This window comes from Capra hircus, chromosome 16 (assembly GCF_001704415.2).
Source record: "Capra hircus breed San Clemente chromosome 16, ASM170441v1, whole genome shotgun sequence".
Lineage (NCBI taxonomy): Eukaryota > Metazoa > Chordata > Mammalia > Artiodactyla > Bovidae > Capra > Capra hircus.
The window spans coordinates 986257-1012131 of NC_030823.1; the positions used below are offsets into that span (position 1 = coordinate 986257).

Below are 25875 nucleotides of genomic sequence, written 5' to 3' on the forward strand. Positions count from 1 at the left end.
GACCACTCTCTAAAATTGAGGTTGAAACTAATGTGCTTTTGTTCATTTTAATTTCTTGCCTAAATTATGTGACTCTTATTGGACTCTGTCCTGATCCAAGAATAGAGAGATCATAAGTTGTTAAGAGATGAACTCCAAATACAGTGGTTTGTTTTTCCCCCATGAAAACAGAGAAAGTCACTAAAGTTGGTGAGATTCATGTGAAGACATTAGAAGAAATTCTTCTGGAAAGAGCCAGTCAGAAACGTGGAGAATTGCAAACTAAACTCAAGACAGAAGGACCTTCAAAAGCTGATGACTCTACATCAGGAGCGAGAACCTCTTCCACCATCCGAATCAAAACATTCTCCGAGGTCTTGGCTGAAAAGAAGCACCGGCAGCAGGAAGCAGAGAGACAAAAGGGCAAAAAGGACATGAGCTGTGTCAAGCTAAAGACTGACAATGAAATTAAAAAAACAGTGATTTTGCCACCCACTGTAGCCAGCAGAGGACAATCAGAGGAACCTGTAGGTAGAGCAAAGTCTATGCAGGAAGTGCATATCAAGACGCTGGAAGAAATTAAGCTGGAGAAGGCTCTCCGGGTGCAGCAGAGCTCTGAGAGCGGCACCGGCGCCCAGCCTCAGCCTGAGGCCGTGCCAGCGGCGAAGCGGCTTCTCCGGATCACTAAGAAAGCAGGTAACAAAAGAGCTTGATCTGTAGCGCCTTTTCCCCAGATGATATTTCAGATGGTGGTGTTCCACACAGTGTTCATAGGATTTCTGTGAGAACTACTTCTTTACTCAGATAACTTTGAAAACCACTGGATTAAAAGAAATTACACTGGTCCAGTGGTTAGGGCTCTGTACTTCCACTGTAAGGAGACACGGGTTCCATCCCTGGTTGGGGAAGTAAGATCCTGCAAACCACATAGCACCCCACTCCCCTCTCCCCACAACACAGACACACAGAAAGTGAAGCTGTTTCTTTATAGCAGTGTTATATAGAGCATTGATATCTTAATGTGCATTTTGAATCTGTATGAGAACTAAAATTTTGTCTACAGTTTTATCTGGCCTATCTTTATTCTTAAAAAATTTTTTTTTTTTAATTGATTTTTTTTAATTTTTAGCTGTGCTGGGTCTTCATTGCGGCATGCGAGCTTTCTTTAGTTGCAGTTAGCAGGGGCTACGCTAGGTGTGGTGTGCGTGCTGCTGCCTGTGAGGCTTCTCTTGTTGCAGAACACAGGCTCTAGGGCACTCAGACTTCAGTGGTTGTGGCATTCAGGCTCAGTAGTTACCATAAGAGCTTAGTTGTTCCAAGGTATGTGGGATCTTCCCCAGATCAGGATTGAACCCGGGTCTCCTGCATTGGCAGGCGAATTCTTAACTGCCTCATTAAGAGGATACCAGAGAAGTCCTCGTTACTTTTTTGAAGAAAAGTTTTATTTAACTTCATCTGTTATTAAGTTGCAGCATGAATGAAATTATTAATGGTGCGTTTAATGTGAATCTAGGTATAAAAGAAGAGAAGAAACTTCAAGAAGAAAGTGATGTTGCTTCTCAGAGCAGTGTTTCTAGAACAGAAGCTAAAAAGGTGGGTTTATTTAGATAGATTTTATAGGTTTATCCATGGCAGCCAAAGGTTAGATGAATAATAAGTGTTCTTTTAAGTTTCTGTTTAATACTTCACTGATATATCAGGTAAACAGTCTTTCACTGTGCTTGTAATTTTCCTTCAGAGTTTTCTGTACTTTTATGTGTATCAATATTTAATGCCCTTTTAAGGTGTTTTTGAAAAGTGTTAGTTGCTCAGTCATATCCCACTCTGCAACCCCACAGACTGTAGCCCACCAGGCTTCTCCATCCATGGGATTTTCCAGGCAAGAATACTGGAAACTGTTTTTAATTGGCCATTAATATTTTTTAAAGTAAGTTTTTCCCCTGCCTTTCAGAGTAATGCTACTCATTTGTAAAATTAGGGATTTTCTTTTTTAAGAATGAGTAACTCCTTAATTCTGCAATCCAGATGTTACCACAGTTAGTTTCTTTATGCATATCTTTCAGGCCTTTTCCTTTATTAGAAAAATACTCATCTGTTTGGCTGCCTCTGGTGTTAGTTGTAGCATGCAGGCCTTCATTCTGGCGTGCAGGCTTTACGCTGCACTGAGTGGGCTTTAGCAGCTGTGGTGCGCGGGCCCCGGGGCTCGGGGGCTTCAGCAGCTGTGGTGCCTGGGCCCCGGGGCTCGGGGGCTTCAGCAGCTGTGGTGCGCGGGCCCCAGGGCTCGGGGGCTTCAACAGCTGTGGTGCCTGGGCACCGGGGCTCGGGAGTTTCAGCAGCTGTGGTGCTCAGACTTGGTGCCTACCCCCCCCACCCCCGCACGTGGACTCCTTCCCCAACCGGGGATTGAACCCACGTCCACCACAATGGAAGGCAGATTCTTCTTAACCATTGGACAACTAGGGAAGACCCTCAAGCCTTTTCTTTATATATTTATGTATGTGAATGTGTTTAATGTTTAACTCATATTTAGAACATAATTGAGAACTCTACTGTGTATCATTTTGCAGTCTACTTTACCATATTAATAATTCTTTCAGATGATAGCTTTTACTGGTCATTTAGTGTCCTGTTACACAAATATAGTCTGTTTCTGAACTAGATTGTTTTACACAATTAAGATGGTGAACATCTTTTTACAGAATCTTTGTGCAAGTGTCTGATTACGAAACGTTTTGTATTAGACTTACGGTCAGAATCGTCTGCCTATGGAATTTGGGTTTTTACTGTTCCACACATCTTCAATCTTTTACCTTGAGTTTTCTATTTAATAGAGGACTTCCTTGGTGGCTGAGACAGTAAAGAATCCACCTGCAGTGTGGGAGACCTGGGTGCAGTCCCTGGGTCGGGAAGACCCCTGGAGACGGAGATGACTACCCACTCCGATCTTCTGGAGAGTCCCACGGACAGTGCAGTCCATGGGCTCGCGAAGAGTAGGACATGACTGAGCAACTAGCACTTTCACTTCCACTTCTGTTTAATATAAAATAAAGAGCAAAAGCTCTTGTATTCTGGATCATATCTAGTAACTGCTTGACTTAGATGTTAGCCTGTTAACTTATAAATATAATTATCATACAGATTGTTAGAGGTACTGGATTTTTAATTCTGTCATTTAAATTTATCCATAGGCTTCAGATGAGACCACAACAGTTGGCATCACTAAAATTCAAGACAAGAGATGTAAGACAATGAGAGAAAAGTATGTGCCGAAACTGCCAGAGAAAGGAACCTCACAGAAGGAAAAATCAGTTTTGACACCCCTTCGAGGAGATTTACTCTCTTACAGTACCGAGTTAGCTGAGAAACCAGTGCTCACCACCATGCTAGGCATCACACGGCACCTGACTAAGCGGCTTCCTTCAAAGTCATCCCAGAAGGCAAAGGTAGAAACCTCAGGGATTGGGGACTCAATATTGAATGTGAAATGTGCAACGCAGCCCTTGGAAAAACGAAGTAAAGGTGAGTATTTTTACTAGTGCATCTTTTTTTAGAATTTCAAAGTTACTGAGTTTCAGTGACTGCCTGGCAATAATTGGGTTGAATTTCATTTGCCTTTGTTTACTGGTCACACAGGTGGATAGTGATATTTCTGTTTTTCAAGAGACGAAAAGACTAGATGAGTTCCTTTCTTACAATTTAAAATTGATCTTTATAAAGCTTTATCTAAAGCTTTCCATGGTGCATTTTTCCTCTGGTTTTAAAGGAGAGAAACACTGGGGAAATGAAGAGCGAGCAGCAAATTCGAAAGCCATTGACATGAATTGTTTCATGAGATAAATACGTGCGCGTGTGTGTGTATGGCTGTGTGTAGCACATATTGCTGATGGGCCATCTTTAATCTGGTTTTCTTGTTTGGTTGGTTTTTAAATTATTTGTGATACTACTGTTGCTGAGAAGGAATTTTGATACTCCAAATTTTATTCTCCATGTAAAAAGGGGATTATTTTAGCTTCTAATCAGATGTTTTCTGTCTTGTAGCTAAACCGAAAGTGAATGTGAAGCCATCTGTGGTTAAAGTTGTCTCATCACCCAAATTGGCCCCAAAACGTAAGGCAGTGGAGGTCCACCCTGCTGTCATTGCAGCTGTGAAGCCGCTCAACTCCAGCAGTGTCCTGCTGGAAAGCCCATCCAAAAAAGCAGCTGTGGTAAGAAGCAGATCAGCTCGGGTGCGTTAGTCTGTGTGATAAGAAAGCGAGGAAGATTCTCTTTCAGCTCTCTTCATTATGTGTAATATCTTCTGTCACTTCCTAAGTATTTTTTTTAATGTTTAGGTAGTTACTATATTTTATCTTTACAGCTTAGGCAGGGTTCCTTGGGGTTTTTTTTAAAGCCTAATTATAATATTTTGCTTATTTGTACATTCTGTCTTTGGATTATTGATTCTTGGACTGATTCTTGGATCTCAAAAAAAGTGAATCTGCTCAAATTTAAAAGTCTGACTTTGCCACTGAGTTACCTTACTGTCACTTTTGTAGGCTATTGTCCCACTTCTCTCTGAGGACAAATCAGTCACTGTGCCTGAGACAGAAAAACCTAGAGACAGGTAATGCCTTCCAGTTCTTTTTAACCACAGTTTAGACCTCTGTTACCATTTTTGTTTTCTAAGAATAACACTGCTAGATAATTTGAAATATTTACAATTTAGCTACATCTAAATAAATCTGTTAAACTTCAAATTAACTGCAAAAACCCCTGATATTCAGGGTTGCTGTTCTCTTTTGATGCTATTGTTTGTATTTTGCCTGTGTTATTTAAAAAATGTTTTTAAACACCTATCTGAATTCTCCTGTAAAGGATGAAACTGGTTTATCCCAAATCAGTAAAACAGTTCTTTATGTGTTTTCTCAAAAACAGCTCTTCACTAAAATTCTTTGTGTACCTGGGACCAGGTGATCCGACCTGCCAACCATTGACAAAGGGCAATTATCTAATAACCTTTTGGGTTTTTTCTTACAGTTTTGTACTGCCTCCAGCCCAGTCCTCTTCAGAGCCTCCCCCACCGGAAGTATCTGGCCCTTCCTCATCCCAGACGGCCACAAAAACTCGCCGACTCAGCTCTGCCTCAACAGGAAAGCCCCCACTTTCTATGGAGGATGATTTTGAGAAACTAATATGGGAGATTTCAGGAGGCAAATTAGAAGCTGAGATTGATCTGGATCCTGGGAAGGATGAAGATGACCTTCTGCTTGAGCTATCAGAAATGATTGATAGCTGAAGGTGGTAGTAGAACATTTAAAGCAAAACAAAGAAACTCACCAAAAAACTGGACTTAGTTTCATCTATTATAACATTTATCCAAAACGGTGATTTCTTTAGTCTAGAATTTGCCCCAAATCAGAAGTGTACGTCTGAGTTATCCACGAGTCCTGGATTCCTTGGGGTCAGATTTTTAAATCCCTTGGTAATCATTTTGTCTGTTTGATGCCATTGTTCAGCATCTTTGAGAAAAAAGTTCTGTCTTACCCCTCTCTCCACAAAAAGACTGAGCGGGAGACCTAAGTGAAAGGGTGAAGAAAACTTAGTGACTCCTTGAGGTGTTTGTCAGTTTTCACCTTTTTTCCCTTTATTGTATAATTTCTTTTATGTATGGTCTTAATGTACCTATTGTTAACCTGAGTTCGAAAAGGGTGAAGACAGCTGCTACCACTAAGGACCAAATTTCATGCCACCGCTAAAAAAAATATCCACTCAGTCTGTGTTAAATTGTATGTCTTTTTAAAGGTATTTGGAGAATTCAACTAAGCTTTTAGAAACAGCTGAGCAGCTCAGGAAACCTGTAATTTGGACATAACTTTTTGGACCTGATTTTCACGCTTCTGCTCTGTAAGCCTCTGAAAGGCAATAGCTAATTTATTATTACTGTAATTTTTTAAGGCTTTAAAGTGCCTCAGGGGTCCTCTGAAACTAATTTTCTATTTCTGGGATTCCCTGGATTCTTAAAAAGAGATGGTGACGTAATGATTACAGGAATTTATTTTTTAGCAAGAAAGTTGTCCCTTCTCTTCTTTAGTGCTTGCTTCCTTACTGGTGTGTATTATCACAGGGATAAAAATTGGTTAGTGTTTTTCATTTCTGATTCTCCTTGCAAACTCCTCTTGCCCAGTATTTATTTGGTGCCCTTTACCCACCTGAGGGGGAAGGACGAGCTCACTCAAGCTGCCGTTATTTATCCATGGGCTAGAGTACCCGGAACTGCGCTGTAGCAGGAGTCGCCGAGATGCTCTGGGGGTGTATTGTATGCCTTCCGGTTCTCTTCGTTTCTGAATTGAATTTTCTTTTCTTGATGTTCATCTCCTTCATATCACCTCAAGGTTTAGACTTGTGAAGGAACAAGTACGATGGGGATAATAGTCTTGAAAGGAGACATATTGTACATACATAATCAAAAGGAAGAGGAAAGGACGTGCCCGTTTTGATACTTTGCTGTAGGTGGCCAGTTTTGTTTCTCAAAAGGAAATCTGACCCACCTGTCGTGTTGGCTCCTAAGGAACTGCTGTTGTAAGCGGCTCATCAAGAGTTGAACCTCGTGTAGCCTTGTTGGGAATATGAAAAGGAAGAAAGCCACAGGACTGCCCAATTCAGTCTTGGGAAGATCTGGATGATTCTACACAAGCAAAAATGACTTGAAATTTATGTATAGATACTTACCTACCAGTCCATCTTCAGCTGACTGAGTGTTGTCTAATAGCCCTTCTCCAAAGCAGGGGTGAAATGTTCTGGTTTCACCACAGATTTTGTACTCATTTCGTTTTTGGAATCGGCTTGTAGATTCCAGGTCCCTTTTGTATATAACCTTTATTCTTTTGCTTTTAAAAAAAATTTTTGTTTCATATTTAAAGCCTTGTGTTAGTCAGTGATTCATGTTCACCATTATTTGAACAGTTTGCCATTACAGCAAGATAAATACTTATTTGTGTTTTAAATAAAACTGGTGTAGGAACGTCTTGATGTTGTGAGTTAAGTAGTCGTACATCACTTCAGGCTGAGATCTGCCTCAGTAGAGGCCCAGTTAGAATGTTGTTGAACCTTTGTGTATGTGATCCAATTTCACAGATTCTATTTGTCTTTACAAACCTTTTACAAGGACTTGGTGCCAAACTTCCCCACATGTGAAGATTTTTTTCTGACAATGATGCTTACCCATTATTATTCTAACTCAACTAATGTCATTAATTCTTTTAAAGAAGAGAGGGTTTAGAAGAGATCTTAGATGGCTTCAACAATTTAGAATTTTCAAGCATGAAAGCATATATGAAATTTTTAGTTCAGGGAAGTCCAGTTTTTTGTTATGGAAATACACATAAGTTTGTTAACCACCAAAGAATATAGGCCTTCCCGGATGGCGCAGTGGTAAAGACTCTGCCTGCCAAACAGTGCCTGGGTTGGGAAGATCCCATGGAGTAGGAAATCGCAACCTGCTCCAGTGTTTTGCCTGGAAAATTGAATGGACAGAGGAGCCTGCTGGGCCAGCGTCCGTGGGGTTGCAGAGACATGACTGAGCACACACACAATGTAAATTTTTCCACATACTCTAAAAGTCGTCCCCAACAAGTTGAATCAACTTGTCACAGCAAAATATCGCATATTCAGTTTTGAGTGATGATGGTTTTCAGTTTTAACAGGGAAAAGGTCCAAACGTACAATTTTGCGATAGCCAGAGATTCCACACTAATTGGCAGCTTCTTTGTGTGTGTCAGTAAAGGGCCCCTCGAAGCTCTGGCCCTGACCTCCAATCCCAGGGGCCCTCTCTCGTGGCCAGAACATGGTTTATGCTCCTCGTGGCCAGCCTGTGGTCAGTGTTTAGACACAGTTTCAGAAATAAAGCTTATTCTCCATACTGATCAAAGTTCCACGATCCTTTTCTAAAATTGTGGCTTCATTTTGCCAGACTACTTCTGCAATTCTTTAAAATATTTGCTTTGTCAAGAACCAAGAGGAACTGTGTGGTCTTCAGTTGCCATGTTAGACCACTTTAGCTGACATGTACTGAGATGTACTGAGTACTTCTTACGTGCCTGTGAATTCACATATCTATTTCGACACTAATCCTATACTGCATTGAAAGATTACTGCTTTTTATCCCCACTGTAGTGTCAAGTATTTTCAGATATAACAATAAGTATATTTTTATGTGCAGTTGGGTTTGATTTGTTGAACCTTTCAAGAACTTGCTTAAATCAGATCTTTGAAAGCTGCTGAATAAATATATGGAAGTATCCATAGGTTATACATCTGACTGTGTTAATAATTATCTAAACTCATTGAATTTTTGAAATAAAGCTACAGGCATCAATGCAAAAATACTTAATATTTTCTTAACATTTTACAATAAAAGGGTCAGAGTATGAAAAGGCCCCCAAATAACAGCAATTAAGAATTTATGTTTTTACCCCAATAGGCAAAAGCCCAAGGTGGCTCCATTCTTTTCAGGTTTAAAAAAAAAAATGTATTTTTAAAAATAGGCATCACTAAGTGGGCCCATTAGTAAAGTTTGGTTGGATATGACTGGGAAGGTGTTGCTGCATTGGAGTCAGTGGGAATGAGCAAAAAGTGGGTTAAAACTCAGTAATGCCTGTTCCTGGCTTTTTGTTCTAGATTCTGTGACTGATTTGTCTTCAGATAGGAAGACAACGGTCTGTTAAGATGAAGGGTAAACTCACCCAACATTGAGAAGGCAGAGGGGGAAAAATGCTCCATGGAGAAACACTCCAGTAAAAGATTATTGTAGGACTTGCCTGGTGGTCCAGAGGTTGAAACTACACGCAGCACCTGGGAACCATCTATAGAGAGCATCATCCATTTAATACTTACACCCATTTCATTCCTGTTACTTTTTCCTTAAAAGTGTTTCAAAGCTGGGGTTTGCTTCCTGAATTCACCACGCGCTTCCACTGCAGCAGGCCCAGGTTTTGATCCCTTGTCAGGAAACAGATTCTGCATGCCAGGGCCAAATAAAAATCAACAGTTTGCTGAATAGACAAATGACTGAGATAGGGCATTGGGTGGAGGAAGAGAAGTTAAATAGAGGGATCCCTTCCTTGGTAGGCTTATTTGTTAATGAGTTCACTTATTTGGTTTGAGAGGTCAAGGAAGATAGTCAAGTTTAGAAAAACTGAAGAAATGTGAAAGAAATACGTTGGCATAACTGCCACAGGAGTATTTTGGACTACCCTCCCTTGAAGAGGCTCAAATTAGAACACAAATTCTTCCCGTCATTAAACACTGCTGGCCGCTAGGGACAGAGAATTTATGAAGCAAGCCCCAGCTCTGAAATACTTCTAAGGGAAAAGTAGCAGGAATGAAATGGGTAAAAGTATTAAACGGATGATGCTGTCTATAGATGGCTGCCAGGGGGCGCCGTGGTGAAGAATCCACCAGCCAATGCTGGAGACACAAAAGGTGTGTGTTCAACTTCTGGCTCAGGAAGATCCCCTGGAGTAGGAAATGGCAGTATTCTTGCCTGGAAAATTCGATGAACAGAGGAGCCTGGCAGGCTACAATCCATAGGGACGCAGAGTCAGGCACCACTAAGTGACCGAGCACAGAAAAACATCTATAGAGAGGAGGATGAGAAATCCGTGAGTTCCAGACTGGCCAGAGGAGGTTTCCTTGCGGTATTAGATCTGGAGTTTTGTGTAGTTTAGTAAAGGAGATGATTTGAGCTGTAAACAAAGCCAAAACTTTGAGCAACTAATGTTTGTTTTTAATGACCTCTGATCATCCCGTTGGTAGTCTCAGAGTCAGTCTGATTCTTGCTCAGATTGCTGACAGCTGTTCTTGGCCAAAGAATAAGCTATTTAAAAAAAAAAAAAGAGGATGTATTTTAAATGTGAATTGGAGTCACTCTGCTCATAAAATCCTCACGTGCCTTCCCCTTCCCTCCAAAATTAAACTCAAGCTCGTGAGCACAGCATGCAAGGCCCTGGTGCACTCGCCTCTTCCATCATTCACCTTCATGCTCTACACGTGCAAAACTACTGGCCACTGACCCCTTGTACACTAATCTCACTGCCTCTGCTAATGCCATCTCTTTTCTCGTCTGTTTTTCTGCTGACTCTACATACTACACGACTTGCGGATTTCCTCTCCCTACACCCTGCTCTCCCTCTCCCAAATGGGGTCTGATGCCTGTCTTCTAGGCACATACTTTGTTTACCCTTCGTTGTTCTGAAAGCGCCTGTCCATCTTCCTCAGCAGAATGTACACTGCTTCAGATAGAGGCGCTTACTAACTTATATGTTCTCAGCACCTACTACCGGTCTGGCTCTGAGAAGGAACGCCACAGCCTGGGTGGCTTCAACAACAGGTATTTTCTCACAGCTCTGCAGGCTAGAATCCTCCATCATGGTGTTGGCTAGTTTGGTTTCTCCTGAGGCCTTTCTCTCTGGCCTGCAGATGGCCCCCTTCTCACCGTGTCCTGTTATGAGGCATGGTCTCCCCTCTATGCCCAGGTCTGTGGCTTTTATCTATGCTTATTTATGGCTGTGCTGGGTCCTCGTTGCTGAGTGTGGGTGTTCGCTAGGTTCAGCAAGCAGGGGCCTCTCCAGTCGTACGAGGGCTTCTTGCCGTGGCTTCTCTTGCTGCAGAGGTTTGGCTCTAGAGCTCATGGGCTTCAGTAGTTGGGCGCATGGTCTTAGCTGCCCCATGACATGTGGAGTCTTCCCAACCCAGAGATCGGACCCCAGTCCCCTGCATTGGCAGGTGGATTCTTAACCCCTGGGCCACCAGGGAAGTCCCACGTGTCTGTTCTACTCTCTGTAGAAGGACAGTAGTGACCTTGGATTAGGGCCCACCCATGGCATATGCACTCAGTCATGTCCGACTCTTTGCAACCCCATGGCTCATCTGTCCATGGAATTTTCCAGGGAAGAATACTGGAGCGGTGTACCATTTCCTTCCCTGGGGGATCTTCTCAATCCAGGGCTCAAACCCACAACTCCTGACTCTCCTGTACTGGTAGCTGAGTTCTTTAATAGCTGAGCCACCAGGGAAGCCCACCCATATGACCTCAAAAACCTGAATTTCCACTTTAAGGACCTCTTTCTAAGTAGTCACATTCTAGAGGTACTGGGTATAGCTTCAATACATGAATTTTGAGGGCCACACTTCAGGTCATAATAGAAAGCATCCAATAAATACTGCTGAATGAATGAAAAAGTTCTTGACCCATTTCAGGGGCTATTGATCTTTGCTAGACTGCCTCTATCTCTTCCCAACCGCATTCTTTGCCATGCTTCATTCAGCAAGCTGTGAGTCTTCTGGTTGAGAGGCAAGAACTTTAAACTGAGAGAAAGGATATTCTTCAATATGTCTCTGTGGGCCAGTTGATTTGCAGACACCTGAGAACTTCAGATTTTACAAGAACATCATAACTAGTTGGGACACACAAAAGGAAACAAATGTGCCATAGTACTTTTCACTGATAAGTTCATTGAACCAGTGATAAATTCATTCACAAGTTTCAAAATTCAAAATGTATATAAGGGTAAACAGCCAAAGTCCTCCCTGCTCCTGCCCCAGCTCCTGCCTCCCCCAAACCAGTTCTGTTTCTCAGGTATTCTAGAGAGATTTTAGGTTCATATAAGCAAAAATATTTCTCTCTAATATATAAAACATAATCACCTCGATTTTTATTATATCATGAACAGTCTTAAATTCTGAATTACAAATTGATGACAAATCCTGTTTCACCTATACCCATACCAGCTATCCACCCCCAGGATAGGGCTAGAGTTCTGGCCCCCAGGAGTAGGGCTAGAGTCGGGTGAGCAAAGTGGGCATAATTTAAGGGAGCACTCACTCTCAGAGCTGTACTTGCTCAGGCAAGCGTGATGACTTACATTTTGCTCCTTAGGCTTGCCCCATCTGAGATCCAGCTTTGCTGGCTCTGCTAAATTATTTTGAAGTAAACCTCAGATACATCATAGCTTACTTTTTATCTTACTGTATATTAGATACCTTTTCATATGAGGACACAAAGATCTTCAATTTTTACTATAATTGCAAAATAGTATTACACTCTATGAACATGCAATAATTGAGCTAATTCCTATTGATAGACATTTAGGTTGTTTCCCATCTTGGTATTTTAAACAATGCTGCAATGATTATATCACATATGTAAATTTATTTGTATGATTAAATATCTAGAGGTGGAGCTTAATAATTTATATTACCACCACTTTTTTATCTTTGCCAGCCTAGTCCGGGAAAACGACTTCTTGGTAGTTTAGTTGGCATTTCTTTTATAATGAGTGAAGTTGAACCTGTTTTCATATGTTTGAAGAAATTTGTATTTCCTTTGCTAAAATTGCCAATTTTTATTTGGGGTCTTTGTGTCAGATTAGAAATGTCTGCAAATTCTTTAACGCACTTCTTTAAAGTGGGCTTTAGGGACTTCCCTGGTGGTCCAGTGGCCAAGACTCCCAGCTGCCAATGCAGGGGGCCTGGGTTCAATCCCTGGTCAGGGAACTAGATCCTGCATGCCACAGCTAAGACTGGCACAGCCAAAAAAGAGAGAGAGAGAGATGGACTCTGTTTTTCCAGCCCTTGAGTCTGGCCTGGGGGGTGAACATTATACTAGCTCTCGACCTGGCCTTTCAGGGCACCGTTAGCTTCAGTCTTGGCTTCTTAGAGCCTTGAGCCCCCACGTAATAAAGCACACCTCATGGCCAGAGAGGTCATGTGGTGAGGCACTGAGGCCACACAGACACGGAGGCTGATTCAGGTGGGGCCAGCCTTCCAAATACACATGCCAGCCTTAGATGCACCTTCCGAAGCAGAAAAGTCACCCAGCTGAGCCCTCTCCAAACGCTTGACCCACTAAGGTCACAAATTAAAAAAAAAATAATAAAGGCTGTTGTAAGCCATTAAGCTTTGTAATGTTTCTTACACAGTAATTTTTTTTATGTATTAGTAAAATTACCCATTTGTTTGATGTAGTATAAACATACTTTTCCCAGATCTTCTCATTTTGCTTATTTTGATGGGTTTTTATTCATGGAAAACTATATGATTTTTATATAATTGAATGTATTACTTCTCTCTTCAAAACCAACTAGAGCATACAAATGAGTAAAATACAAATTTTCAGAACAAGAGAGATGAACTGTCTATGATTAAACTAGATGAACCACAAAGAAATTAAAACTAAAGAAAACTAATGCCTGTGTACTCAGTCATACCCAGCTCTCTGCGGCCCCAGGGACTAGCCCGCTGGTGCCTCTGTCTGTGGGATTTTCCAGGCAAGAATACTGGAGTGGGTTGCCATTCCCTCCTCCAGGGAATCTTCCCCACCCAGGGATTGCATGTGAATCTCCTGCATTGCAGGCAGATTCCAGAGAAACAAAACTAAAAATTTCTCAAAGAATCAAAATTTGAACAGTAGCCACCGTGTACTTAGATTTAAAAAAATTAATTCTAAGTTGTTCTAGGTTTAATGTAATCACAGTAAAAATACCAACAGGACTTACTTAACTTTCCTAATTTTTAAAAGTCCTGTTGGTATTTTTACTGTGATTACATTAAACCTAGAACAACTTAGAATTAATTTTTTTAAATCTAAGTACACGGTGGCTATCGGAGAAGGCAACGGCACCCCGCTCCAGTACTCTTGCCTGGAAAATCCCGTGGATGGAGGAGCCTGGTAGGCTGCAGTCCACGGGGTCACTAGGAGTCAGACACGACTGAGCGTCTTCACTTTCACGTTTCACTTTCATGCACTGGAGAAGGAAATAGCAACCCACTCCAGTGTTCTTGCCTGGAGAATCCCAGGGACGGGGGAGCCTGGTGGGCTGCCGTCTCTGGGGTCGCACAGAGTCGGACACGACTGAAGCGACTTAGCAGCAGCAGCAGCATTCTAAAGATTTAAGGAAAAACAAAAATAACTATGAAAATTCTATGAACTTTTTGTCCTGCCAAATAAAAATAACAGAGATACTAGTCTAAATAAATACTAAGACCAACTGAACAAAATATAAATTCTATACGTAAAAACACATACCTACACACACACACTTGATATACTATAAATGTGGCATTTAAAATTAAATGAAGAACAAAGGGTTATTTTATTTTTTTGTAATAGTGATGGACAAGTGGATAGCCACCTAGAAACTTTAAAGTTGTATCAGTTCTAAGATATACTGGTATAAATTCTAGATGGATCAAAGATTTAAATGGAAAATGGCAAAATCATTAAGGAAAAGTAAATCTCTTCTCATGAGTTATATGAGTCAATTGACTGGTTGTAAAGATCAGTCCTTAAAAGTTAGGAATCGTGCCTTCAGAAATAGGAAAATGTAAAAACAAGTAGCTAAAAAAAAAAAAGTAGCTAAGCATTTCTGCATCTGAGATCAGACAGGTATACTGGTGTGTTCTATTCACACTGTCTTCAAATTCAGCAAATCTCAACTTTTCCATGTGTTTTCTAGGTCCTTTTAAAAAATTACTTTCATGTCCTTTGATCTCACATTTTTATGAGGTTGTTATTAATATTATCCTCTTTAAACAGAAGATCTTAAAACTGAGCCAGGACTCTGTGGTGCCTTCCAGGTGACAGACCCCTTTGTTTCCCTTTCCTCTTATTTATAGAAAAGCTTTAACCTCCTAGGCCTTCCCTGAGTTTCTAAGAGTAAATTTAATTAGAGAAGTGAGAAAATGCAGAAACAAAGGAAAACAGTCAAACAAGACAAAATAATGAGTTTAGCCATGAAACAGAATCAAGGGCTACAGATAATATCCTGAGCCATATCTTTGAGTTGTTTTGCAGGTACTAAAACCAGGGAGAAAAAGTGAACTACCTCGTGACCATGAACACATAGCCTTCAGACTGCCTGGGGCCTGAGGATCTTTAATACTGACCCCTGTGACCTCAGCTGGTTACCTAACCACCCAGTGAGAGAACTGTGCATAAGCTGATCATGTATCCTCAACCTTCTCCCTTACTTTGTCTTTAAAAATCCTCTCCTAAAAGACACGCAGGTGTTTGGGTCTTTTGACGGTGAGCTGCCTGTTCCCCTGGCTGTCCTTCACCACGAACCAGTGTCAACAGCTTGGCTTTACTGCTCCTCCTCGGAGCAGACCCAAGTTTGGTTTGGTAAGAATCTCAGTTAAACAAGTTACGATTCTGCTACTTGCGGAAGTGTGTCTGCTGCTGCTAAGTGGCTTCAGTAGTGTCTGATTCTGTGCAACCCCAAAGACGGCAGCCCACCAGGCTCCCCCGTCCCTGGGATTCTCCAGGCAAGAATACTGGAGTGGGTTGCCATTTCCTTCTCCAATGCATGAAAGTGAAAAGTCAAAGCGAAGTCGCTCAAGTGGTGTCTAATCTAAGCGGTGTCCCCTTGGACGAGTCCCTTCGACTCTGAGTTTCAGTTTCCTCATCTATAAAATGGGTATTCCAATTAAAGGAAATTTCTGTCAGCCCACAACCCAGAATATAGTCTAACCAAGTCCGACCCCTCCCCTTCAGCTGTGTTACCCAGGAAACGATATGCTGGAAGGCTGAGACCTTGATGTGTACACACGTACACTACTTCTTCATTGGATCTTTAACCCCATGAGGAAGGAACATTTTTATCTCCATTTTGTTAATAACTAAGCCAAGACAGGGCAAGGGTGAGTAACATTCTTGGTCACACACTATAAGAGTGCAGGATTTGAGCCTAGAAATCAGGTTTTAGGGTTTTCATTCAACATTGATCCTCCGCTGCCACCTAACAAATAGCTCTCCAAAAAGCTGATGAGAGTTGAATCAGTTACTGGAGTAACCACAGCACCCGGCTTTGAAATCGTATCGTCTGTAGCCCAAAGTGTCAGCTGCGGGAGCCCTGAGTTTGGGCTTCTTGCGGCCCTACCCTGTCCACCACGACGCGGCTGTCAAGCCTAAATCCCAGGGAAGCAGGCCTTAGAAAAACCACTGAACCACACCATTTCAGAGGAGCTACGCAGGGGAACGATCCGGCTCGTAAAACCAACTCCAAAGCGAAGTCGCGATGGGCAGCCGCGGCCGCCGCACAACCGAAGCCGCGCTCCCCTTCCAGCCTCCCTCCAGGTGGCGCTGCAGGAACAACTCGCTTTCCGAAAGGGAGTCGCTGCCGTGCGGCTTCCCCGGGACGCTCTGGAGCACCGAAATAACCGACTCGTGTGGCTAGAGAGGTATTTTCCAGGAACCGCCCACGTCGCCGCCTGAGCACGGCGCACTTCCGCTTCCGGCTCGGTGTTCCGGAAGTTGCTTTCTGAGAGAGTGTGGAGCAGTGTGGTGCTTGTGAGCTTCCAGCATGGCGTACCGGGGCCAGGGCCAGAAGGTGCAGAAGGTGATGGTGCAGCCCATCGTATCCTGCTCGATGCGTGAGCATTAGCAGCTTTGGGCCGGGAAATGAGGGGCGAGGAGGAGACGGAGTAGGCCCGAGGGAGCGGAGTGCGGCCGCTCATCCCATGAGCCCCTGGGGCGGCCGAGGCTAGGAGAAAGCGCGGGGAGTTGAAGAACCAGTTATGGGCGGGAGGTGGGCTCGGGCGGACCCTGCGCTGGAGAATGCGGTAGTGGTGGGGTGAGCGGGGAAGGCGACTTTAATTATATACTGACTGAAAGCGGGTGTTACCGCTTTCCACCGGGAGGGAGACCTCGGCGCGGAAGAAACTCCAGGAAGATGAGAGTGGGGAGCTATTCCTTTCCAGTATTTAGTGATGTCCTGATGGGTGTTTGGACTTGCCAGGTGGCTCAGAATCCGTCTGCCGATACGGGGGATGGGGTTTTGATCCCAGAGTGAAGAAGATCCCATGGAGAAGGAAATGGCAGCCCACCCCAGACTTCTTACCTGGAAAGCCCCATGGACAGAGGAACCTGGGGGGCTACAGTCCATGGGGTCACAAGAGTGGGACAGGACCTAGCGACTGAACAGCAACAGTGGGTACCTAGTTGGGCACTTTCTTTGCCTAGGCACAGAGTTCGCGTTCAGAGAAATGAGATGCGGGTAGATTTAACGAGTTCCAGGAAGCAGAGTCTATGCTTGGCGTGTGTGTGTGTGTGTGTGTGTGTGTGTGTGTGTGTGTGTGTGGTGTTTTTTTTCCCTTAACTCTTGCTGCAGAATCTCATCTTCAGATACTTGCAAAATGTAAGTTGTTCTCTGTTTTGTTTTCAAGTTAAAGGTGAATTTATTTGGCTGTTTGTATCATACTGTCTGATCATTGTTCTAGAGTTGAAAAATGAAACTGGAGATTGGGAGGGCATTTGAGGAGAGGGAGTGCCAGGAAAGCTCTAATGTGACAAAATGGTATGTAGCCATGCCATGGGCTTCCCTGGTGGCTCAGACGGGAAAGAATCTTCCTGCAGTGCAGGAGACCCAGCTTGGATTCCTGGGTGGGGAAGATCCTCTGGAGAAGGGAATGGCAACCCACTCCAGCATCCTTACCTGGAGAATTCCATGGATAGAAGAGCCTGGAGAGCTACAGTCCATGGGGTCTCAAAGAGTTGGTCATGACTGAGCCCCTAACACAGCTATGCCGACTCCAAGCATGCAAAGAACTGTGTCGTTACTACTTTGCAAGACCAAAATTAATAATTTCGAAAAGTAATTACTGGCTGATACGATAGTGGCACTTGGGTATTGGTACTTTCCTTGGGATTATGGCAAGAACATTGGACCCTTTCCATGGCACCTCAGGATGAGACACTGGAAGAAAATTTCAGTCAGCTTTTACTAGGTCATAAGGTGGTGTGTTAAGCACTTTGGGAGGTGGAGACACACTTATTGATAGAAAAGACACTGGAAGAGGAAGATTGGAGGGATAGGTTCAGAGGATTTAGTGAACCCTTTTACTCCCTTTCCTTGGGAGGAATTTTTATCAACTCAAAATTTGACTTGGCAGAGCAGAGTATTTATCCCTGAAAGAAAATGTGTTTCCTGTGGTTCTGATTTTAGTATGTGACGACTTAATAGAAAAGCATTAATTTCAAGCTGTTGTAATTTTTAAACACAGGAATTGAGGGTCTCACTCCTGGTTTTTAGGGCTTCCCAGGTGGCACTAGTAGTAAAGAACCTGCCGGCCAGTACAGGAGATGAGAAGAGACTCGGGTTCCATCCCTAGGTCAGGATGATCCCCCGGAGGAGGGCATGGCAACGCACTCCAGTATTCTTGCCTGGAGAATCCATCCCTTGGGTAGAGGAGGCCGGCTACAGCCCATGGGATTGCAAAGAGTTGGACACGACTTACGCATTCCCGGTTATTAGGTGTGAGACGTGGAAAACAGATGCTAGAGAAGACTCTTGCAGCTGGAGTTTGCTCTGGTAGATAAGAAAGAAGCCCTTTTTGCTATCTTGTCACAAATTTTCACTCTAAATATATAGAGACTATAAGCAACAGAAATATGATTGAGTCTCAAAAACACAGGAATATTATTATTAGTTACAGTGTAACATTTATTAAGTGAGAATGTTTCCTGGTAAGTAACTTGTCTTGGCTTTTATTTGTCAGAGTTTTTTAGGAGCCATATTTGTCTGTTGTTTGACCAAAGTGTTTACTTTGTTTACTTAGTTCTTAACATTTCTGTTTTTCTGATTATTTCAGAGATCGCGGATTCAGGTGTGGCTTTATGAGCAAGTGAATATGCGGATAGAGGGCTGTATCATTGTAAGTACCCAGATATTTTACATCAGAGCATTTTGTTCAAAGAAAAAATTTCCTAAAAGATGGCCAGCAGAGCAATATACAAAAAAATCAAAGACCCAACCCACGGAAAGTCCTTCAGGACTCACTGTCCTTGTCTCATTGTTCTACTTAATAGGGATTAGGTAATTCACAAAAGAGAGTGAAAATTAATTTTATTAGATAACTAAACAGTATTAGTCTTTAAAGGAGGAGTCATAAGAAATGAAAAGGGAGAAAGATGAGAATTCTTGGTTAGTAATACCTGAATAGAACTGGGTGGGGTAGTTAAATAAGATGTCCAAGGTAGCACAGTAACTTAAATAATGTTATAAAGAAAGAAAATATGGGTGGAAGTGTTATACTAAGAGTCTGGTATTTCTTTTAGACAGTGTAGTAGATTCCATCAGTAATTTCCCCTTCCCGTGTTTGTTAGTTGAAAAAACAAGCTTGGTGGTTGGTAATGATAGTGTCTTTGTGGGAACATGGGAAAACTGAGTAGGTTATAAAAGATGTGGATGATGACTTTTTGGCATAGTTAATGAAGTCTAAAGTCCCCAAAGTTCCAGAAGTAATCTGAAGTACATTCCCTCTTTCGTTGTTATTTAAAAAGAGACTTGGGGAGTTTCCTAGTGGCAAAGTAGTTACGGTTCCAGGCTTTCAGTACTGTGGCCTGGGTTCAGTTCCTGGTTGGGGAACTAAGATCCTGCAAGCTGTGTGGGGCACTCCCCCTCCCAAAAAAAATAAGAAGAAGAGGCTTGAGATGTGGTGTTTCAGCTGGAAGATCAGTGGAGAGATGAATTTCTGAACTTGATGTTTTTATATATTGCCATATTAGAACGGTTTGGAAATGATTTTACATGAAGATGACACTCAATTGACTTACTTTTCTAGGGTTTTGATGAGTATATGAACCTCGTATTAGATGATGCAGAAGAGATTCATTCTAAAACAAAGTCAAGAAAACAACTGGGTAAGAATATAGATGGCCTTGAAGAATTACAGATATTTTTATTCACTTGCAGAATTGAATGAATTGCGACTTATTTCATGTTTAAATTTAGTTTGTATTTGAGAAATTATTTGGGAGAGTAGCCTGGTGGGCTGCCATCTGTGGGGTCGCACAGAGTCGGACACGACTGAGTGACTTCCGTTTCACTTTTCACTTACATGCATTGGAGAAGGAAATGGCAACCCACTCCAGTGTTTTTGCCTGGAGAATCCCAGGGACGGGGGAGCCTGGTGGGAGGCTGACTATGGGGTCACATAGAGTCGGACATGACTGAAGTGACTTAGCAACAGCAGCAGCAGTATATTCTTAATCATCTTTTGCCACTTATTGTTTATCTCACTCCATTTCTACTTCTGTCTCTCCAGTTGAGAGCTCTCACCAAGGTTACCAAAGGCTAATGGTGTTAAATCTAATGGTCCCCGTTTTATTGAGCTCTAAACAGCATTTGGCTCTCTGATACTGTAGTCAGCTTTTCACTTTTCATTACTGGTTGTTCCTTTTTCACTTCTATATATTCATTCTTTAGAACCCAGCCATTAAATGTTTGAGTTGCTTAAGTCTTGGTTCTCAGTCCTCCTGTCACTCAATGTTATTTTTCCTAGGTACTCAAGACTGCACTAACAGTTATATATTTATATGTTGACTTGCAAATGTTGATTTGTAGCCCTAGACCTCTCTCAACTTCTTCAGTGTTTCTACTTGGATATCTCAAAGGCTCCTCAAAATTAGCATATCAGAATCAAACTCAATTCCAAGGCCTGACACACTATTTAGAGCTATTTTAGTGTTTACTGCCATAGCAAATGGGACCAGTTCTGTTCAGTTTACTAATAAATTTCTCTGCAACTCCAATTTGCTCTGTAGACTCCAGTCATCTTTTTAAAACACTGACCTGAATTTGTTATCTCTCTGCTTGAAATCCTTTGGCGGCTTCCTGTCACTCATAGGATAAGAAAATCTTTAATATATCCGTCAAAGTCTTCATGATCTGGCTTTACCTCCCTCTGCTCATTTTGTATCAGTCTGTACTTCATTTTCTGAGGATCATCCACACTTTTTTCGGTTCTTGGAATCTGCACGTTTGTCTCATCATAAATTTGTGTGTGTGCTATCCCCTGTGTCTTTGGGACTCAGGTCAGATGCCACTTCCTGCCCGGGTTAGGTTTTGTTTTGCTTGGGGTGGGGATGGAGGGAGGGTATGCTGTGCTGAATTCGTAGTAAAACATGCATTTCGGGGATTGTTAGTGTCTGCCACTGGACCGCATGCTCCACTAGTGCCTGAGTCCTCTCTGTTTCGCTCCCTAATATACTTAGTGCATGCCACATAGTAGAGATTTTAAAATATTTGGATAGTGAAGTCAGTTTCTTGACCCATGTTCTTTAGGATTTATGGCTTCCTCAAGGCTTAAATAATTTCTGTTAAAATTCCATTAAGTTGAGGTTTATTTAGGCATTTTGTCTTTAACCGTTTAATGCCCCAATTGACAGCTCACTAGTATTTTTAAAAGTGGTAGTTTTCAAGTGCCTCTTTTTTCCAGTCCCTGAGGATTCTCTTGAGCTTTATCCTAGCTGTGTGCAAAGTAGATTCTGAGAGTGGTATAATGTTTTGCTTAGCTTCTTCCTGCCTAGGCTTTTTGAAAGCCTGGATTTTTCTGATATAAACGTGTCTTATCAGGAAGTGCAAGCTCACCTTCCTGACATTGTTTATAAATTATTTGCAAAGTATTGATTGCTCATGGTAATATCAACTCTGTAAAACAGGTTAATATTACTTCTTGTGGAATTGCTGATGGTGTTGATTAACATTTCTCAAACTGTCCTTTTGAACACCAGTGTTCTTGCAGATATTTATAGATATTTCTCAGGAAGAGTATCCTTTGCTCAAACAGATTTAGACAGTGTTAGGTAAAACTTAAACAAGTTTGTATATCACAGGATGAAATCCTTATTAAGAACTCTTAAGATGAGGTTATAGTATGCTGCTGCTAAGTCGCTTCAGTTGTGTCCAACCCTGTGCAACCCCATAGACGGCAGCCCACCAGGCTCCGCTGACCCTGGGATTCTCCAGGCAAGAACACTGGAGTGGGTTGCCATTGCCTCTCCATGAAAGTGAAAAGTGAAAGTGAAGTCGCTCAGTCGTGTCGACTCTTCGAGACCCCATGGACTGCAGCCCACCAGGCTCCTCCATCCATGGGATATTCCAGGCAAGAGTAATGGTGTGGGTTGCCATTGCCTTCTCCATATAGTATGCTGCAGTTCCTAAAAAACTCATTTCTCAGCTTCTGTAACATCAGCTTGAGGAAATGTTGGGACAGTTGACTTAGTCTACAGAAACTGTACTTTTCATAAAATAACATTTCTCTGCCTTCATTAGGTTATTGTTGGAAAAGTGAATTTGTTCTGATAGGCACAGCCTTTCAACATTGGAAAATGTCACATAATTTCACAGACGAGAAAGCATTTTTAGAATCACTCAAGAACGATCTAAAATTCTGAAGCTAAAAGTTACAGTTTTCTGAGTGACTATTAATGGCTGCTTCTTTTTTTTTTTTCTTTTTTAATTTTGTGTTGCAGGTCGGATCATGCTAAAAGGAGATAACATTACTCTGCTCCAAAGTGTCTCCAACTAGAAGTGACAGATGAAGTGAGAAATTGTTTGGCGATACCAAACAATTGGGTTTTTTAGGTGTCCTTTGTTAGAGATGTAGTTCTAAAATGTGTATTCATATTGTTCTGCTCACCCTTATGTTATTACCAGATGACAATAAATGCTGTGGGACTGTTTGTATCAAAATATTTACCTTATTTTTTCTGTCCAGTTACAGAGTTTTTACATAATGTTGCTGTTAGTTGTTAGTGTTTATTTTAAAGTTTTCGGAGGGATGGCACTTGCCCTGAACATTTGTTTTTCACAGAACTGGGATTTGTAGATCCTTAAGGCAAAGACAAGGAATTCTACCTGATGTGACTTCTGATACTGGGTGGTGTAGCAAGGGAGCGTTCACAAAAGTAAAGATTATGGTGCTAATATATGTTTTCATCATCAGTTCTAATTCTGGAAGCTGGGACACCAGGGCTTCTAGCCGCATTATGTTGAGAACATTATAAGGGCTCAGTATCTGCTTAGCACTCTGTTAGAGTTACTGTGTGAGGTCTTTGTGTATTCTTTTATCACTAAGATCAGAATGTGAGGAATATTTGGATATAGACAGAGAATGAAGGTTTTAATTAAAAAGGGGTTCTGTTAAGAGTTAACCAGAGGGAGACTTTGTGAGATTGGTAATCTGAAAAAGACCCACAGGAAATACTGGTTAACTGCTGTTAGGCAGAATAATAGAATGTTAATTGAAGAAACACCTCTCATACTCTTATCTCCAAGGATTTTGGTTCCTCCCCCAGTAATTGCTTGTTTCCTAATTATGTCGTTAGTTCTTGCTTCCCCCAATATATCAGGGTTGTTTGATTAGAATTCTTCTATTAAATGGTTATTGAGCATCTGCTATTAGTTGAATACATACAGTGAAACAGACGCACAAACATAGCCTCAATACCAGGTACTAAGTATTACTTACACCAGGTACTAAGTATTATTTAAGTTGAATCTTGAAAGATGAATAAGACCTGCCTTAAATTCTGATAATGGGCAGTGTTACTAAGGGTAGCTGAGGAAAAACCAAAAAGTCCAGTTCTTATTTTTCCAAATGCCTGTGAGGGTGATATAGAACTTTTCTTTAAACTGAGTAAAAGAATCACTTTGTGAGGTAGAGAAGATTGGTAGGTGAGTGTAGAAATCAGTCCAACTTAGACCTTGGCATTTTAGCTGTCCCACTCTATTTAAAGTTGTGCCTTTTTGGTCATGTTTTCTGAGTAAAGGGCTGGTTTCGCTCTTTTAACATATCTTAAGTTGGAAATTCTATTGAACCTGCTGTAGCAGGCAAAGGAAACCTCAAGCGGCAGAGGGCGTTGCAGCCCTGAGACTGCCTCAGCCTTTCTGGTGAAAAGCTTTTTGAGAGCAGAGCAAAGACCTCCCTGCAGCTTTCTTGGCACCAAAATAGCTGAGAAGAAGGATAAAAGCTGGAGCAATATAATCCCTAAGAAAACCTGCTGGCTGCTTTTTCTTTTCCCCATGCTGCCTTTCTGACCTGCCCACCCTATGTAAGCAAAGCTGTTCCTGCTGTGGCTTATCCTGAATGGCTCAAGACATGCAAGTGTCTATTTTTGACAGAGCAAATGATGATAGTGAGAAATAAAGGTACAGTGAACTCTTAAAATTGAGCTCTGTATTTAGAAATCCCTGCTTGCTTTCCTGCTGTACTGGAACCTATGGTGTTTGCTTTTTAAGTTGTACTTTTCCACAGTCTGTAGATCTTTTCTTCCAACCAGAATTTATATTATAGAAGGCATTGCTCTCTGCTTCATTAAGGTTATTAGTATGTGCTGCCGGGAATCTGCTCTTGGCAGCTCTTGGTATTTGAGCAGTTATTTTTCTGGAATGGTTGGTTTCTGAAGGGGTGTTGCTAACCACTCAGTAACTCTCATAATATTGTTTAAGTGAAGGATGGGAGGAGAATAGCCTCTGAGACAGTAGGTGCTGATTCGGGCCTGGTGTTCTGTTAGTAGTAAGCAGGGGGAAAGAAGGGTCAGAATAGTTGGAAAACACTGGAATTCTGTGTATGCAGGCACTAGCTGTTCTTGAGTCACATTTGTCAGTTTCAGGATTAGAGAGTGGCTCTCTAATTTGGACCAAGGCATTACTGCCCAGGAAATGCAACAGGCATTTCCTGGGGGAAAGCCTAATAGCACCATCTCCTGTTAATTGGTTGACCCAGGATCTTTTTCCTTATTAATTATTCCATAATTTATTATTCCTACTAGAACTAATCATAACCACATAGGAAAAAAACATATCCAGTGAAATTTTTAAAACTTGAAACTACACAGAAAGATGTAGAGCAGAGAACAAATCCCCCCTTTCCCCATCAGTGTTCATGAAAAACCACGGTTAGGAGTTGGATGCCTTCTGAGCTCTTTTTTAATATGTATAGCTTGGTTTCTCATTTTGGTGTTTTTACTTTAAAATTTCTTTTAATTAAAATTGTTAATTTTGGTAAAATATACACATATAATATTTGCTATCTTAACCATTTTAAAGTGTACAGCTCAGTAACGTTAACTATATTCACATTGTTACACAGCCAATATTTGGAACTTTTTTTTAATCTTACAAAAATCAAACTAGACCCATTAAACAAGAACTTGTCACCCCTCCCTCCCCTGAGCCCCTGGTGACCATCATTCTTTCTGTTTCTGAGTTTGATTAGGCACCTCATATAAAGAGAATGTGTCAGGATTTCCTTCCTTTCCAAGGATGAATACTATTGCCTGTATGTATACCTTATTTTGTTTATACGTTTAACTGTCAGTGGGCATTTGGGTTGCTTCCGCTTTTTTACTTAGGCTGCTGTGCATCTTGAGACTCCACTTTCAGTTCTTTTGAGCATATGCTTACAATTTTTTTTGAGGTACCATCATACTATTTTCACAGCATCTTCACCATTTTACTTTCTCATAATTAGTGCACAAAGGATTCAGTTTCTTCACTTCCTTGGTAAAACAACTTTTTTAATAGAGAAGTCTGACTTTTTTGGCCAGGCAGGCTGCGTGAAGGGGATGAAGCAGAGGAGTGGTCCCGATGCTGGCCCGGCTGTGTAGGTGATTGTGTGACGGTCTCGCCCTTGTGGATGCCCACCGTGCTGCCCGTCTTAGGCGGGGTGATCGGGTCCTGCAGGCGTCTTTGCCGCCTCAGGCTTCTCCTTGGGTGGTGCCTCCCTCTCGGCCTTACATAGGTGCTGTAGCAGGGAGTGCTGCTTCCTCGCCAGGCCTGGCTCAGCAGCTGCTGGGCCCTGCGCAGCTGTACCAGCTCCTTGTAGGGCAAATTGCAGAAGGTCTGATGCTTCTCCTCCACTTGTGCAACCTTGTGGATTCTTTTAGAGGCAAAACTTGCTTTTGAGAGCAGTCATCCTAATGGTTGTGAGGTTGTGGCTTTGGTTTTCATTTCTATAATAATTAGTGATGTTGAGTATCTTTCCATGTGTTTATTGGTCATTTGTATGTCTTCTTTGGAGAAATGTCTTAAATAAAGTGCTCTTCCCATTTTTAAATAGGTTATTTTGTTGTTGTTA

General features: G+C 41.9%; 2 protein-coding genes across 8 annotated transcripts in view; both read left to right on the forward strand.

The window, feature by feature from the left end:
- ZC3H11A (zinc finger CCCH-type containing 11A) overlaps positions 1 to 6987 on the forward strand; it is a 44252-nt gene extending 37265 nt beyond the window's left edge. For all 7 annotated transcript variants that reach the window (XM_005690380.3, XM_013970002.2, XM_018060000.1 and 4 more), the window contains 6 exons: positions 172 to 675; positions 1493 to 1572; positions 3168 to 3498; positions 4018 to 4184; positions 4515 to 4582; positions 4996 to 6987. In XM_005690380.3, the coding sequence (XP_005690437.2) occupies positions 172 to 675; positions 1493 to 1572; positions 3168 to 3498; positions 4018 to 4184; positions 4515 to 4582; positions 4996 to 5254 (1409 nt within the window). In that variant the 3' untranslated portion in view covers positions 5255 to 6987. The remainder of the gene's footprint in view (positions 1 to 171; positions 676 to 1492; positions 1573 to 3167; positions 3499 to 4017; positions 4185 to 4514; positions 4583 to 4995) is intronic.
- On the forward strand, positions 16236 to 22487 carry SNRPE (small nuclear ribonucleoprotein polypeptide E). Its single transcript, XM_005690384.3, has 5 exons — positions 16236 to 16370; positions 17124 to 17150; positions 18604 to 18666; positions 19576 to 19654; positions 22268 to 22487. Exons 1-5 carry the CDS (start codon positions 16317 to 16319, stop codon positions 22321 to 22323), a joined length of 279 nt encoding a protein of 92 aa, XP_005690441.1. The 5' UTR covers positions 16236 to 16316; the 3' UTR covers positions 22324 to 22487.

Excerpts from the sequence above, each read along its gene's own strand:
- SNRPE (XM_005690384.3), top strand. The coding sequence starts at position 16,317 with ATGGCGTACCGGGGCCAGGGCCAGAAGGTGCAGAAGGTGATGGTGCAG. Across the intron at positions 16,371-17,123 it reads AGGTGATGGTGCAGCCCATC|AATCTCATCTTCAGATACTT; the intron begins GTATCCTGCTCG and ends CTCTTGCTGCAG. Across the intron at positions 18,667-19,575 it reads GGATAGAGGGCTGTATCATT|GGTTTTGATGAGTATATGAA; the intron begins GTAAGTACCCAG and ends TTACTTTTCTAG.